The sequence below is a fragment of the Neopelma chrysocephalum genome, unplaced genomic scaffold (genome assembly GCF_003984885.1).
Source record: "Neopelma chrysocephalum unplaced genomic scaffold, ASM398488v2 Primary Assembly neopelma1_83, whole genome shotgun sequence".
Lineage (NCBI taxonomy): Eukaryota > Metazoa > Chordata > Aves > Passeriformes > Pipridae > Neopelma > Neopelma chrysocephalum.
In genome coordinates, this window is record NW_020897745.1 from 699,251 (window position 1) to 714,514 (window position 15,264).

General features: G+C 37.1%; 1 protein-coding gene across 7 annotated transcripts in view; it reads left to right on the top strand.

The window, feature by feature from the left end:
* CTNNA2 (catenin alpha 2) overlaps positions 1–15,264 on the top strand; it is a 492,427-nt gene that overhangs the window by 436,333 nt on the left and 40,830 nt on the right. For all 7 annotated transcript variants that reach the window (XM_027691274.1, XM_027691275.1, XM_027691276.1 and 4 more), the window contains one exon: positions 9,343–9,494. In XM_027691274.1, coding sequence (XP_027547075.1) covers positions 9,343–9,494 — 152 coding nt within the window. The remainder of the gene's footprint in view (positions 1–9,342; positions 9,495–15,264) is intronic.

Sequence of the window (15,264 nt, forward strand, 5' to 3'; positions counted from 1 at the left end):
AATCGTCTGATTCACACCAGAAATTCTGAGTTTCAGCTTTTAGCATGTTATAAAAATATCCCAGTAACTTTGTAACTGGCTGTTTTTAAGTAGGTCACTCTGACTTGTGTTTTGACACAAATTTTTTATTTTGTCTTTATCAGAACGGACTAAAGTTGAAAATCAGCACTACTGGCAATTCAGCAATAACCCTGTGAGAGTTTTATCAGTGTGAGTAGGACAAACTTTAAAGATATTTATCACTAGGAAAAGGCAGCTCAATGGTGTTATCAAAGGTAATATTAAAACGTAGGAAAGATGGATTTTTCAGCAGTGATATGAAGGGAAACAAAATGTAGAAGCAAGAAGATGAATTTAAGCATAGCTGTCATCAAAAAAACCCCTGTATTGAATCTGAGAGAGAGCTAAAAATTGCAAAATGGAGCCTATTTAAAAAATAAATGATGTTAAATTCATGTTTTATGGGAGCTCGGGTAGTTATAGTACAACTTATGGGTACCATCATCCTGAGAACATGAGATCATTTATCCTGGAATTTTGATGAAATTATGACTTTTATTCTGCAAAGTACTTTAACATTTTCTTTAAAGTTTTGCTAAACTGAAATGTAAAGGTCAAGGTATTGCCAACAAAAAAAAATTGATGCATTATTAAAGAAAAGGTATTTTACAAAAGGAGCAGAGAATACCCAAGATTGTGCTCCACTTGTGCTTGGTTTGATCCAAAGATTTTTAACCAGAGAGACTGTGACCAAGATACAGAGGAATACAGTGAGGAATCATAGCAAATGCATTATAAAACAATTAAATGAGACATATAAGAGATGAATAAATCACCACTGTGGCTGAAAGCTGAAACACTATTTCTTTTTCTCTGCATTTTTAGAGTTTAAAAATAGAATACAGTACTAAAGGAAAACACAACATAATTGATTTAGATTTTCTAAGGCTTTTCATAAAGTCCTGCACACACAGCTGTTTGGAAAATAGTTAACCATGGAGTAAGTGTTAAGGCTTTTGATGGATTAGGAGCTGGTTACAAGGCATAAGCAAAGCATAAATGTCCATTTCTCAGCAGGCAGAAAGATAAATCCTGTGGTGCTTCAGGGATCAGTGCTGTGGTTGGTGTACAATGTATTAATTAACAGGTGAATAGGAAGAAGAAAAATCTGCCACAAGGAAAATGCTGGTTTACCTGGTAGGAGTGAGGGAGTTTCCTTGTCAGAAAGACAAGATTAAAAGATATTTTTATTTAATTTCTCCAGGTAAGTGGAACAATTAAAACTATATTATCTACAGAGACAAGAAAGGTTCTGAGCTAATTCATCTTCTCAGAAAAAATATGGCATCATTAGGGGCAGCTGAGCAAAGATACTTTTTCCATGCATAACAGCCCTCACAGCAGTGTGAAGATGTTAGGCTGTAATTATAGGAAGATGCTCACTGAATACACCAACTAGTTGTTTCCACTTTGATCTCCACAACCTGAAGATCTTCCAGAATGGAAGAAGGTCAAGATAAGGATTACATAATTAAAGAAAATTCGAGATTTAGATGCAATTTAACTCAGTGAGAGTTTAAAAATACCAGGATTATCTATTTTGGATGTGCCAGACACCTTATATAATGAACAGTAGGTTAATATAATAGAAATGCCCGTTTTCATAAACTGTTATTACTTAGTTGCTGTTCAAATCTGTTCTCAGAAAATCTTGTGTTGTTAAAAAACATTTTTTAAAATAAGAAAGATGGTGGTGGAAGTGGAAAGAAATGTACCAAGTCTAGAAAATAAAGGCAGAAAAATGCACTGAATATACACTAGCTTCAACAGAATGTTTGTGAACACAAGTGAGAATTGTACAATAATCTTTTAAAATAAAAGCACTGGTATTCCTCGCATCCCCTTGCCTACACACACCTACATGCAGATATACACAAACCTATAACTAAGCCAAAAAGGGTGGTTTGCTTGTGTTATATAACCCATTTTGTGTCCAACAGCATGGGACTGTTTCCTTGAGGGGATTTTTTGAAGAGTTAGCTTTTATTTGAAATTACAACCCGAGGGGAGTTCCGTTTAGTAGGAATAATATTTTGGGGGTGCTCACTGCCTGTGGTCTTGCACAGGTAGGCAGGAGAATGAGACATCTGAAATTGGTGAGACACATCTGTCCCTGCAGCTGCCATTTGTTATCCTTCTCTGAACACTTTGTGATGTACCTTTCCTTGTACCTGTGTGATGTACCTGGCCGTGAGGCAAACAACACTTACCTCGCTTCTCCCTTGACATTTGTCTTTCTGCAAATGACAATTCAGTCTGAAAAATAGTTGGAAGGTTTGTTTTTCCTTCCTCTGTGTGTCTCCCTATCTCCCAACACTTGGTAAAATAACTCCAGACATCCCCATAAGTTCTATGATGCACAGCTCACCTGTACTGCACATGAACAAATCCATTTCTTCCATTCCCATGTCATCCTGCTTAGTTGCAAAAACCCACAGATTAAGTTGGAGCCTTCTGTGAAGTGCCAGGTGAGAAGACTTAACACATATGGGCCAAAGGGTCAGGACTTGGCCATAAATTCAGGAAAGCTTGAGAACATTGGTTTTATGGTCTGTAGCTAAATCAGTGGTGCAGTGTATTGGCAGTGAAGGCTGATTCTTCCTGAAAGTCCTGTGTTTACTGTAAAAATGATGTAGGGTGTGGGTATTCATTAATTTACATCTGACTTTTAACCATTTCATTGGGGGAAAACTGAATAGTGAATAGCAAGAAGGGACAAGATGATCTTGTGCATTGGACAGTGGCATTTCATCCTTTTCTATGCCATAGCACTCCACCCTAATTTTGCTTTTCCTGCTTCTAGATTCACCAATGACAGACACAGAGTTTGATATCCAGAACTAAAGAGAAGTCACATTTCTACTTACGAATTTTAACTGTAGCAGAAATCAGTGACCACTTCTCTGAGCACAGAAGGGTAACCGGCCTGAAAACTCAATCCAGTGACATGAAACACAGACATGATTATATATGGTCATTTCTTTATCCATGACAGCAAATTAATATATGTACCTGCAGGCAAGATATATCCATGCACAGTGTGTGTTACAAAACATACATCAGCCCAAGCAGCAAAATATTTAAATCAGATTTACTTCTTGGAAAACCAGTTGGATTAATACTGTCCTATTAGGTAATGGAACTGGGGAAGGGTCTGGAGCACAAGACTGATGAGGAGCAGCTGAGGGAGCTGGGGGGGCTCAGCCTGGAGAAAAGGAGGTTCAGGGGGGACCTTCTTGCTCTCTGCAACTCCCTGGAGTGCAACCAGGTCGGGGTCTGTGTCTGGTCCCAAGTAAAAATCAACAGGACAAGAAGAAACAGCCTCAAGTTGTATCAAGAGTGGTTTAGATTGGATATTAGGAAAGATTTCTCAACAGAAAGGGTTGTCAAGCGCTGGAACAGGATGTCCAGGGAAGTGGTGGAATCATCATTCCTGGAGGGATTTAAAAGACATGTGGATGTGGCACTTGGGGACATGGTTTAGTGGTGGCCTTGGCAGTGCTGGGGGAATGGTTGGACTCCATGATCTGAGAAGTCTTTTCTGACAGAAACAATACTGTGATTCTGTGATATATTGTATAATATTTCAGTAGAATTTTATAAAGCTTTTTCTTTTTAATTAGCAATATAATAATCATGATGGAAATGTAAATTATATTATAGGAGACCAGGACTTAAAAACATTTTATGAAATATATAGAATTTTCTGATAAGGAATGTTCAGTTCTTCTGGAAACAGACTTTGACAAACACTTCAAGCTAAATAAGGTATCATGTTTCATTCCTTATTCATTCTTCAAATGAATCTGAGAAGCTGTGCTGTCTTTGACAGACTATGTCAGATTTCCCATAGGAATTATCTTTTAAATACTTGTTCAAAATCTTAAACTTCCTGGTAGACCACATTCTTTACTCAGCTAGTTAAATTAATGGATTAATAAAAAAAAACCACAGGAGAAATTTCATCCAGAACACTGAAATTTTTAAGCTATATCTTTGTGAATTTCTTGTACTAAAACCTATTAAATATGGATAATGGCTGAGCTTTTTTCCTAACAGAGCATCTTTTTTTTTAGTGTATTTAGGATCATTCATGGATTTTTTTCTTTATTAATCTCCCCTGATAACCTGTAGCTTTGACTCCTGCCAGTCATTCTAGATAATTTTCTTGATTTATGTGACACAAACAACTATGATGTTTAGGAGAAGCACAGACATTTTTCAGGGATCCTTCCTTCAGCTTTTAGACATGTAGTGGTCCAAAATTTTAGACTGCCATGTCCTTCTTGAATAATCTTACCCAAATCAGACCAGATTTTTACAGCCATTTAAGGGCTACGTTGATCAGATGATTGGCACTTTATGAACATGGAGTAGGGAAAAGTCAAATTTCTGAAGGACAGCTACAAATGCTTAAATGAATACAGACCTACCAGGAGTTAGCCAGAGGGCAGGGATGGACACAACAGGGTGTAGGAGATCAGTCACTTCTCTGGTTTGTCTGGGGACAGTCTGGTTCTAGGGAACAACCCCCAGTCTTTCTGAGAAAGGTGATCCCCTTGTATCCAAATTCCTGGATACTAGAAAGAGTGGAGCAGCTGCTTCTCTCTTTAAAATGAAGCTCTAAGAAACACCTCTGCTGATGCCATTCAGAAATAGTCTTCTGGCCAGAAAAATACCCCAAAGATGAGACCTCTGGGAACCCTTCAATTCCAGTGAGATTTGGATGGAAAGGAGCAATGTCTTGCTCAGCCAGAACCCTCCTGATTAAGAGCCAAAACTGTTCTAGGATTTGGTGCATGAATGGGATTATTTATGGCTAAACTTGGTTGTCCAAAGCAGACATCTGCTCTAAGCCAAACACCGGACCTCCCTCTCTACTCAGTGGGCAGAGGAATGCCAGAATTTGATCCAGTTGAACTTTAACTGCTTTCTTAAAGTGGGTGTGATTAATTGTCTCATGGAAACATCTCTTCCTTTCTGCTTGGTAAAGGGAAACAGATTTATAACTTTCAGGTGTATGAAGTAAGACAAAAGCAGGCCAAGCTTCCTGACTCCCATTGATGCTACTAAGAATTAGAAACTCATGCACCTGGAGGGTCCTTGACCTTTATTGCTTTTTTTGTGTCTTAATTATCCCCTTCTATATTTCTGAACATTCACATCTACTTAAGATTCTCAAGAATTCAAGTTCCTAAGTAACAAGGCCATAAAAGTGCAGTAAATTAGCGAGGCATTCATTTAATCTTGCATATTAATGAAACTTTTTTGTTCTAGTGCTGTGAACGGTAACGCCCAAACATTTTTAAATTTTTATCTCAATAATTTTATTACATAACCTAACATTTCCCTGTCAGTGATCTTGTTGTTCCCATACCACTAAACAAAATTTGCAACGATGTTTTTAAGTACAAAAATTGCAGTACAAACTGATTGCCATACAAGAAAAGGGCAATAGGGAATATATTTTTAGAAAACAGATAATTACTTGATAATTTTAATATGTAGGAAATATGGGTGAGTGGGAGAAAAACAAGAAGAGTTTTAGAGAAAATATTTTCTTTGTGGAACAGGTTAGTTCACCAAAAAATACAAATTTTATCAAGGCATGAATTCACCCACGATGTTGTGCTAGTTTTGTATTATGCTGATAGCAAAAAAATATGTAATTTAAAAGAATTAATCAATTGATAAAATGGAAGTAATTTTAACTTTGCTAATTCCCAGTTTCTCTCCAGCAGCCATTCAACCTACATTTTGTTGGCAGTGATCTTACTTTCTCTGCCATTGAAAACTCATCCACAGAAAAGCTTTAAAATCTTTATTTGTTGGAATGACAAAGTCAGTAAATTGGAAGTGTTGCTATTAACTCGGGACCTGATTCTGTCAACATTTATGCAGGTGCCTAATTAATTCATGTAGTTAGGCCCAGAGATGTTAATGGCTCACATTTTTCAGTCTAAGCATATGCATAACTGTTCTCAAGGCCACAGCTCAAACTACGAAACCAATGTTTAATTTTTCCCCAGAAGTATTGATTTGCTTCTGAATCTAAAATTCATAGCCAATGTCTCTGTGCATAATAAATGAATCATTCTCTATCTGATGCATTTGCAAGTTTTAACTCCAGATACAGATTCGTGCCTTTGCCTGAATTTTACTTGTAGTTCTTTTGCTGTTGGGATAAGAATATCCTTCGTTGTACAGGAAATGATAGATAAGAAGGATTGGAGGTTTTTTGTCATGGAGCTCAATAACTTTAACCTTAACAGTTTTTCAACTTCAATTTTCAAAAACTTTACTGCATTAAATGGCCACATATGCATGGAGAAGCTGTAAGTAACAACATCTTATTAGTTTAAGATGTTTTTTCTTGCTTGTCTAATCAAAAATGAGCACTGATGTAAAAATGCAGTTGGCAAGCAAGCAATTCATAAAGTAGTTTAATAGCTATTTCCATTTTGAAAGAGCAGATAATGGTCACGTGTAGCAACGTAAATTAAGGACTAAATTATAGCCAGCTCTGCAAAGTCAGAAGGGATGGAAGAAGCTTCCACACCCAATGGAAGTCATTGTGGTAAGACATGTGGTCAAGTTAATTCAGGAAAATTAATAAAATGTAACTTTCCACCTTGCAGTGATTTAATTTGCATTTCCCTTGTTTTGTTTCTAAGATCACCCCAGGTGGCCGTTGCAAAGATCTTACCAAAGTCAAGCTGTACCATATCTGCTTCCCCACCACCACTGATACCTGCCCTGTCAAGGAAAATATTGTAAAAGCTTGCTGCAACCTATTTTGACAAATCCGTTGCCCGTCCAACATCTGCTTATTATTTACAAGATAATTAAAAATTAATTGCTCTACATCATGTTTCATTTTCTTTCTGGGTACTAAAATTATGTTGAATATTCTATAAATCTCCCTTCCTTTTTTCTCTAGCTTTATAATAATAGATATGTGCCTCCTTTTTTCTTTTTCTAAATCCCTGGTATTTTCACTGTTATTGTTTTTCTTGAGTTCTAAAAGATGGTTCATAAATTGGTTTTATTTTTCTTAAGAACTGCAGGGTAAATTTTACTATGCTATGATAACTTGAAGACATATGTAAAAGATAAATTTGCTTATGTTAATGTAGATGTTCTCCTAACTGCCCATTCCTAATTCAGGTCTGTAGCATCTGCTATTAATTATATCAAATACCTGACCACCTCTGCTAGTTAGGAAATTCTAGACAGAAATTTAAGGTTAAATTTAATTTAACCCTAAATATTAGGGGTTTTACCTCCTTTCTGTTGTCATTTTTGCGTCTCTAGTTTCACTTGTTTTATCCCTATGACCCTACATAATTTCTCTTTTATTCTTTAGGTTTACTTCTTTTCATTTTATTTTGAATGATTGTTTTTTGATAATCAGTCTAAAGACTTCCTTATGCACTCAGTCTCCTACTACACTTTCAAGTGTTCTATTAATTAAGATAATTTGATATATGCATGTATTAATATTCTTCCCAAAACTTCCAGCTCTCTCATGCTTCTTTTCTAATTAGAATGTTTCCCCTCTGCCTGGCAATGTTTTGTTAATGTTGACTTTTTTAAAGTCTATTGTTGCTGCCACTTTTTCCTGTTTTCTTCAATATATCCCAAGCACTTACTGAATATTATCTTCATGGAAGATAAAATTTTGTTCTTTCATCTGTGTACATGAACAAATATATATATATATGTATGTATGTGTGTGTATATACATATAAATAAGATTTGAATCACTATATCTTGAACTTTAAAGGGTTCCCCACTAATATCCAGTGAGTAATACTTGAATGCCAGAAACAACAAGTTTGAGCTCACGGTTGCTGCCACTTGTTCTCAATAATGTAAACTATTCTTGAATCATGTTTTTTGTGATTTCACTTTAAACCAGACAGTAAGTAAGATGTATAAAATGTAGTTTTCATTATGATTATAATAAATTTAAGGATATTCAGTCAAGAAGAAAATGTGGTTTCATGTCACAGTGAAAGTTTCCTTCCTAGGAAAGATTGTCACTGCTCTGGATGAAAATAACACTGGAAGTTCCCCTTTGTATTCATCAGCTGGGTTCAAGTTACCAAGAAGTGCATTAAAAATAGAGTCTAGGGAAAAGATAGTCAGGAAAGATAACATTTTAACAAAAAAAAGGGAACTGCATGATTTAGGAAGCATCTTTCCCTGTACTTCCAATTATACTGCCAAAATAGTAAAGCCAGTGGTACATGATTTGGATACCTAAATGCTGAATTAAAAATGACATGAATATAATGTAAAGATGTCTATCTATAAATCAAGCTTGACCTAAATTCCTTAAATTCTTTAAAATTAATCCCACTGGATTCTGTATCCAGGTTTCTAGTGGATCCAGGTTTCCTCCAATATTAAGTTTAAAATTTTGAAGAGGATTTAATAAGTACAGGAGTGTAGGTGCATTATAATCAGTGGGACCTGACATTCATGTTCCTGTTGTAGGATTTGGCTGTAAGTTGTTAGAGGACTGATTTGGGGAAGATTTATGTTTTTGCAAACATGATGTGCAGAAAGTGATTATACCTTCAAAGGAATCCTGTAGAAAATTTAGAGAAAAGCCTCTTGCTACTTCAAGGAATGCCCTGAAACTATTTACAGAAGTAATAACTGCTTTAAGCTACATATTAAAAAGTTCATGCCACAGTTTATAATACTGTTAGCTAATATATATAACTATTTTTTGTATAATATACATGATGATAGCGAAGAAACAGAAGTTTCATTTAAGTGCCTTCTCAAAAGCAATATGCTTGATTTTGCATTTCATCCTTTATATAATAATTATTAATCAGTATGAGCTAGACTGCAGTTTGTTGTCTAAATGAGTGGGCATAATGGCTACAGTTTGCTTTGATCACTTGATATAAATATGTACTGTGTTCGTTCCAAGTTGTAAAGATTTTAAATGTACTTAACTGATTTCTCAGGTATCTTGCAGTCTTTTAAAAGTTAGTAAATCACGCTTTTTAAAGGAAGCTTTCCATTCTTTGTTGTGCAACTGGGGGAGAGAATGTGAAGATCATTATTTTTATGCTGCCAGAAAATGTGCCAGAGCCCTGCATGTGCAGCATCAGTACAAACCCAAGCCACAAACCTTCCCGTGTCTTGGAATTGTAAGAACAGCGCGTCCCGCATCTTTTGGGAAGAGTCCCTGCCCAAGAGCGGGGGGAGAATGGTCGTGAAAGAAAGTGTCTAATCTTCCTTTCATTGTGTTTAACCCAGTTATGCCACGTTTTGCTGAGCAAGTGGAGGTTGCCATTGAAGCTCTGAGTGCCAACGTCCCCCAGCCGTTTGAGGAGAACGAGTTCATCGACGCCTCCCGCCTGGTTTACGACGGAGTTCGTGACATCAGGAAAGCTGTTCTGATGATAAGGGTATGTGAAGCACCCGGGGAGAGTAAAATTTGGGACTGACAGGGAAGTATCATGTTGGATAAGAGAAACACAAAAGCTTCTTGGAATCAACCTTGCCATTGTAATAAGCCAGAAAAGCTTGACATTGAAACAAGTGCGAAACAAAAAGTATGTTCAACAAAAAAGAATTAGTAAATAAAGAGATGAGGTTGTTTTCGTAGATGAACCACAATTAATATGTTAATCACCTCGGAGAAGATGTGATTGCAACTGCCAATAGATGCAAACTTCATTACTGTTTCCATAGTAATAGAATTAATTTCCCAAGGTCTTCAAAGTTTGTGTAGATTTTTGTTGTTTTGTTTATTTGGGTTCTTTTCCTAATGTATGTGCGCTGCCTAGGATGTGAGGTAGGTCTGGTTAAAATCTAAATGAATAAATAAATTATCTTGCTGCTCCAGTGAGCCTCTGCAGGGATGGTTTTGAATGTTTATTGAGGTATAAATGTGTCATTTCAGTGTTGACTAACCAGTTGATTCAATTTGCTTAGACATCTTTTAATAAAACAAACAAATAAATAAAAGAAACCACAGTACAACATCATTATTATGAGAGTAGGTGTGTGTTGCTTTTCACTGTAGTCTGCAGTCAAAGATTTAAAGCATAAAACAGCAAACCAAACCTAGTTTGGACATCTCTTCAGCAGTTGCAACTGTTATTTGAAACCCAAATTTCCTTGAATCTGCCCTAATGAGAGCCACATACACATAAAGCTGTGGAGAAAATCATAGAGGATTTTTATTTCTTATGAAGCAAATAACAGGGCTAAAACACCAACTCATCCCTTTGAGCAAACAGGTAACATACACTTGTGGTTGGGAGTGTATTATGGCTCTGATGTAAGACTTCAGGCAGTTGGAGCACTCCAAAATAGCTCCATTTTAGTCATCTCTCACTATGTATTAACATTTACAGAAAAAGCTTTTGACAGGCTTAATTTTATAACTGTGAAACATAAATTCCATTCTTATTCCCAGTGCTCATCTCAGGTAGCCTGAATTATAGTTATGACTGATGACAGGGGCAAACCCATCCTGTTTCTGGGTGTGCAGCATCAGAGTAGTGGCAACTCTTCGGGACTTAGGATGGAAATCTTTACTTAAATTACTTCCCTGTGAGGGTGTTGAGGCCCTGCCACAGGTTGCCCAGAGAAGCTGTGGCTGCCCCATCCCTGGAAGTGTCCAAGGGCAGGTTGGACAGGGCTTGGAGCAACCTGGACTGGTGAAAGATGTCCCTGCCCATGGCAGGTGGTGGAACTGGATGGTCTTTAAGGTCCCTTCCAACCCAAACCATTTTATGATTCTATGGTTCTATGAAATGAAAGATCTGCATAGCAAAGGATCTCCATTTTCCCTCCCTGATTATCCAGTTTCTTAGTCTGTAACAGCAGTTTCCAAACTTCTCTTAGGACAAGAACCACTTCTTAGCACATTTTACTCTTCTCTAGTCATTTGAAATCACTTCATGAGGCACAACCATCAGGTGGGATCTCCTACAGAAACACACTTTCCCATCCCCTACACAGAGTTCTGTCTTCCAGCACCCTCCTGTACATCAGAGTTGCCCCTGAGAGGTTGCCATGAGACTGTCCTGGTGAGATCTTTCTGCTAAGCACAAAGCACCATTTTAAATTCTGGAGGCACATTCACTTATTTCATTCCTGCCTTACTGTTCTGTTTATTTGGAAAGCTGATCAGCATGCAGGCTCTGCAGTCCTCCCAAGTTACTTTTGCAATTGTATCACTACTACTTTCCACTCGTTGTATGATATGAGTTAATGAATTCTGCTTACCCAGATTAGGAAGATTTATTTTTGCATTCAGACAATTAACGTATTTATGGAGCTAAATGTAGTACTCCTTACCCAGGCAGAGAACTAAAGCACATAAATGGACTCATTATCCTTGTGAGTTAACTGGAAAAATCCACATATATAAGCTTACACAGACCAGAGTTTGCTGAATCAGAACCTTATTTTCTGTAGAAAACAAAATTAGTTTCACTTTGAGATACTCATTCCCATCTGAACATGTCACCCTGAAATGGAATGTATAATTAAAGGGTGAGGCATTAAGCTATAGAAGAAAGTCTTTAGAATATTTTTATCTAATAATCTATCAAATCTCATGCACCCCTTTAATTCAGGCTATAAAACTTCTCAAAGAATTATTAAAAAAAACCTAAAAAACCTGACCTTGCAAACTTTTTAGAGCATCTGACACAATTATTTTCAGGCAGTGATTGTTTGTGTGCAAGCCGTGAAAGATTGAATTTATCTGAGATGATTCCCTCATTTCATAGAGTAAATAAAGCCACTTTTTAAATTAATTTTGGTTGGTATTATTACTTTCGGTAAGCTGAAGAAAAGGGGGATAATCTCTGTTCTTCTCTTTTTCTTTCACAAGGGGAGAATTTATTTTCCCTCTGGAGGAGAAAGGAGACTCATTTTTTCATTGAGGACTATTATTATGAACTACACAGAAGAAAAAATCCCTTCCACAACTTAAGAAGTAGTATAAATGAATTTAAGAGTATAATTATAGAACCGAAAAATAAAATAGAAAATAATAATTTCATTCCGACATCTTTTCTATTACTGTGTAGGGATTAAACTACACTTTGTTTTTTCACAGCTGTTTATGAAATTCCCTCAGTTATTAGAAAGAAACCCTCTCTGCAGTTAGGAGGAATCACAATGGCACCTTTCCTCATTCTTATGTCTCTCTGAGGCCAGTTTACTCTCTTCATACATGGCCTTTGCTATTACAAACCTCGCCTCTAGTGGCATCTACATTAACCTCAGTGTTACATCTGTTTGGGTCAGGAGTGCATTTTTGGAGCCAATCTCCAGATGCTCCTTCTTGCTGTGTTTTAGTTCATTTTACAGAGTAGTCTTAGAGCACAGAAACTCGATTCTTTGGGAGGATGTGCTCTGTGAGCACCTTAGGACCCGAGGGAATGGCATGAAGTTGTGTCAGGAGAGGTTTAGGTTGGATATCAGGAAAAGGTTCTTCACCCAGAGGGTGGTCAGGCACTGGAACGGGCTCCCCAGGGAAGTGACCATGGCCCCAAGGCTGACAGAGTTCAGGAAGCATTTGGAAAAATGCTCTCAGGCACATGGTGGGATTTTTTGGAGCCTGTCTTTTGCAGAGCCAGGAGTTGGACTCGATGATCCTTGTGGATCCAGCTCAGGATGTTCTATTCTACAATTCTGTGATGAACTGCATTTCTGTCTATCTTGAAGGGACTTTCAGTCCATGAGAGAAGACTGCAATGAGTCTGAATAAAAATGGAATGAGGGCAGTGTGGGGTCCTTAACCCCAGACTCTTTGGATGTATTAATGCCCTTCCACTCTTCCACACTTGTCAGTACAGGTTTAGCCATCATCACCTGTGGGGCAGCCACTGTGGAGAAACCCAAAGTGCTGCAACTTTTCAGGTCCTCTGGAAAACTAGATCTGATGCAGAATCCCATCACCTTTTGAAACAGCCTATCTCCAAAGGGTGTTATGGGGTCCACTGTCTGCATTGACTGCCTGCTGCTTCTCAGGCTGAATTTGAAGTGTTAGATTTTACTGTAAATCATTAAACAACCAAAGACCTGCAGTGAAAGAGGTTCTCTGACTTAGGCACTCAGGTACTGCTTTCAGCTGAATCATTCAGGCTGCAATTGTACCAAAACAAATGTACAGAAGAGTGTGGAGTTGGATATAAAAGCATATTATAAGGTCTACTTTTTTTTTTCTCTTTATCTTTTAGATTTAAAGAGCATTTTTGTGGTAAAAAATGGGGGAGTATCTTTTCATCTTTTCAGTCTTTTCTCTCATTACAAGGTTAGCTTGACTTGGTGTTCACAGTGTTGAAATTCTTGTAATTGCATCTTACAATTTCTAAGTGCATACAGCAGTGTAGCATAGCGGGGTTTCTATCTTCATCAAGTATATTTGAGTTGGTGAAATATGAAACAAGTAGCACATATAAATCTGCATATATGTGCCATTTTATGACTTATACTTGTATAATTCACATTTTTATACAGCAGTCACAAAAGATAAAAAAAAATATAGTGATGGAAGGTATTTTGTTTACAGCAAGCTCTTTACTCTCACAGTCAGAGAGATATTTAAACAAAATATTCCAGTGCCTGGAAGTTGAAAGTCACCATATTCATATTAGAAATAAAACATGCATCTTAAAAGAGGAAGAATATATTTACTGGGTGATTTATCTGGGATTTTGAAAGAATATTCTTCACTGCAAGAATTCACCTGAGTTAGATGAATGAAGAATGCTCTTTTGTAGTAGAGATACTCTATTTGAAAAAGAAGTTGTCCTGAGAAGTCTTATGGCCTATGCTACAAACTAGACAGACTAAAAATGATGAAAATGGCCCAGTTTTCTGCTGAAATCGGTCAGCTCATAAAATCTATTAGTTTTGAAAATTACTGTAGTTCCTCCTGCCACTGGCAGTTGTTGGTTTTGTTTGGAAACAAATCTCAAATCCATGTTTCCTACATTTGTGTGACCGTAAGTCCATGTGTCTGCAAGATGGATCCAGTCCTTCCATCCTCCAAATCAGATAAATTGAGTTTTAGACTCTGCTGTCGTGGAAACTAGGTTTTAAATACCGAAGTCCTGTTAGTTGTACACAAAAATTAGAGTTGTTATGGTATTTTTACAAGGCCCTGCAAAGAGTAGAAGTTTTTAAGTCAAGGAACTTCAATATTTCCTTTTATACCTTTGTGTCTAAACAAAAGAGAGATTCTGTTCTATGTGGGCTGCATCTCCAAGAGATCAGCTAAAACAAAGCAATGTTGCAAGGGTGAAAAGCATGAAGATGTTTGAAATGGCATCAGACAGACAAAAGTTAACTCCAGTCCTTCCCCTTAATGAGAAATGTAGCTATCTGGGGAAGAAAACGAGGATGTTAAATTCACCACACTTAAAATCCTAAAGAGAATGAAGTGAATCTGAAAGACCATTTTGAATTAGATCTCACATGTACAGAGGGGAAATGTGGAGATATCTTGTGCTTGGAGTGTCTTAGTAACAGCTGCATTACTGGTCCTTTTGGTTTGCACTACATTTTCTCCAAGTTCAACATCTATACCCATTAAATTTCAGTCTTTGAAATACCACAAATGTTAATGTTAGGAGTGTCAAACAACAACAGCAATACAGCAATTTTTCTGAGTCTTTCTTTAAGAGTAAATCCTTGAATAGAGTTTTCAGCATATTTTTGCTTTTTAAAGGACATCCTCATGGATGTCCTTACTGGTTACAGTGTTGAGATGTGTATTTTGAATGTTACACCCTTACTTTACTGAAGTCTGACTATGAAAGCCTGGGGGAGGACTGCACTTTATTTTTTTATATTTTTATTTATAAAAGTGGAGATAGAAGAAACTAAGAGGAGGATATTTGGGGGTGAAAGGATACAGGTGTTACAATGACCAGTGAAACTGGGTAGTTGAATGGACTTGGAGAATGGGTCAGAGCCAGCTGGTTTATGAAGAAGGGGTTGAAGCTCTCCACCTTATTCCTTTTCTTCACAGGAAAGTGCAGGCAGAACCCTGTGATAGAAAATACTCACTTTGCTCAGGGAGTTGTACGATTCTCTTTGTAGCTTGTTTGTTTGTGACAGATTTTAAGGTCACATCCTGCCCTCAGGCAGCTGAGCGGAGAAAATAAAGTGATTAAAGGTGATTGGAAAACAAGACCACTGGTCATT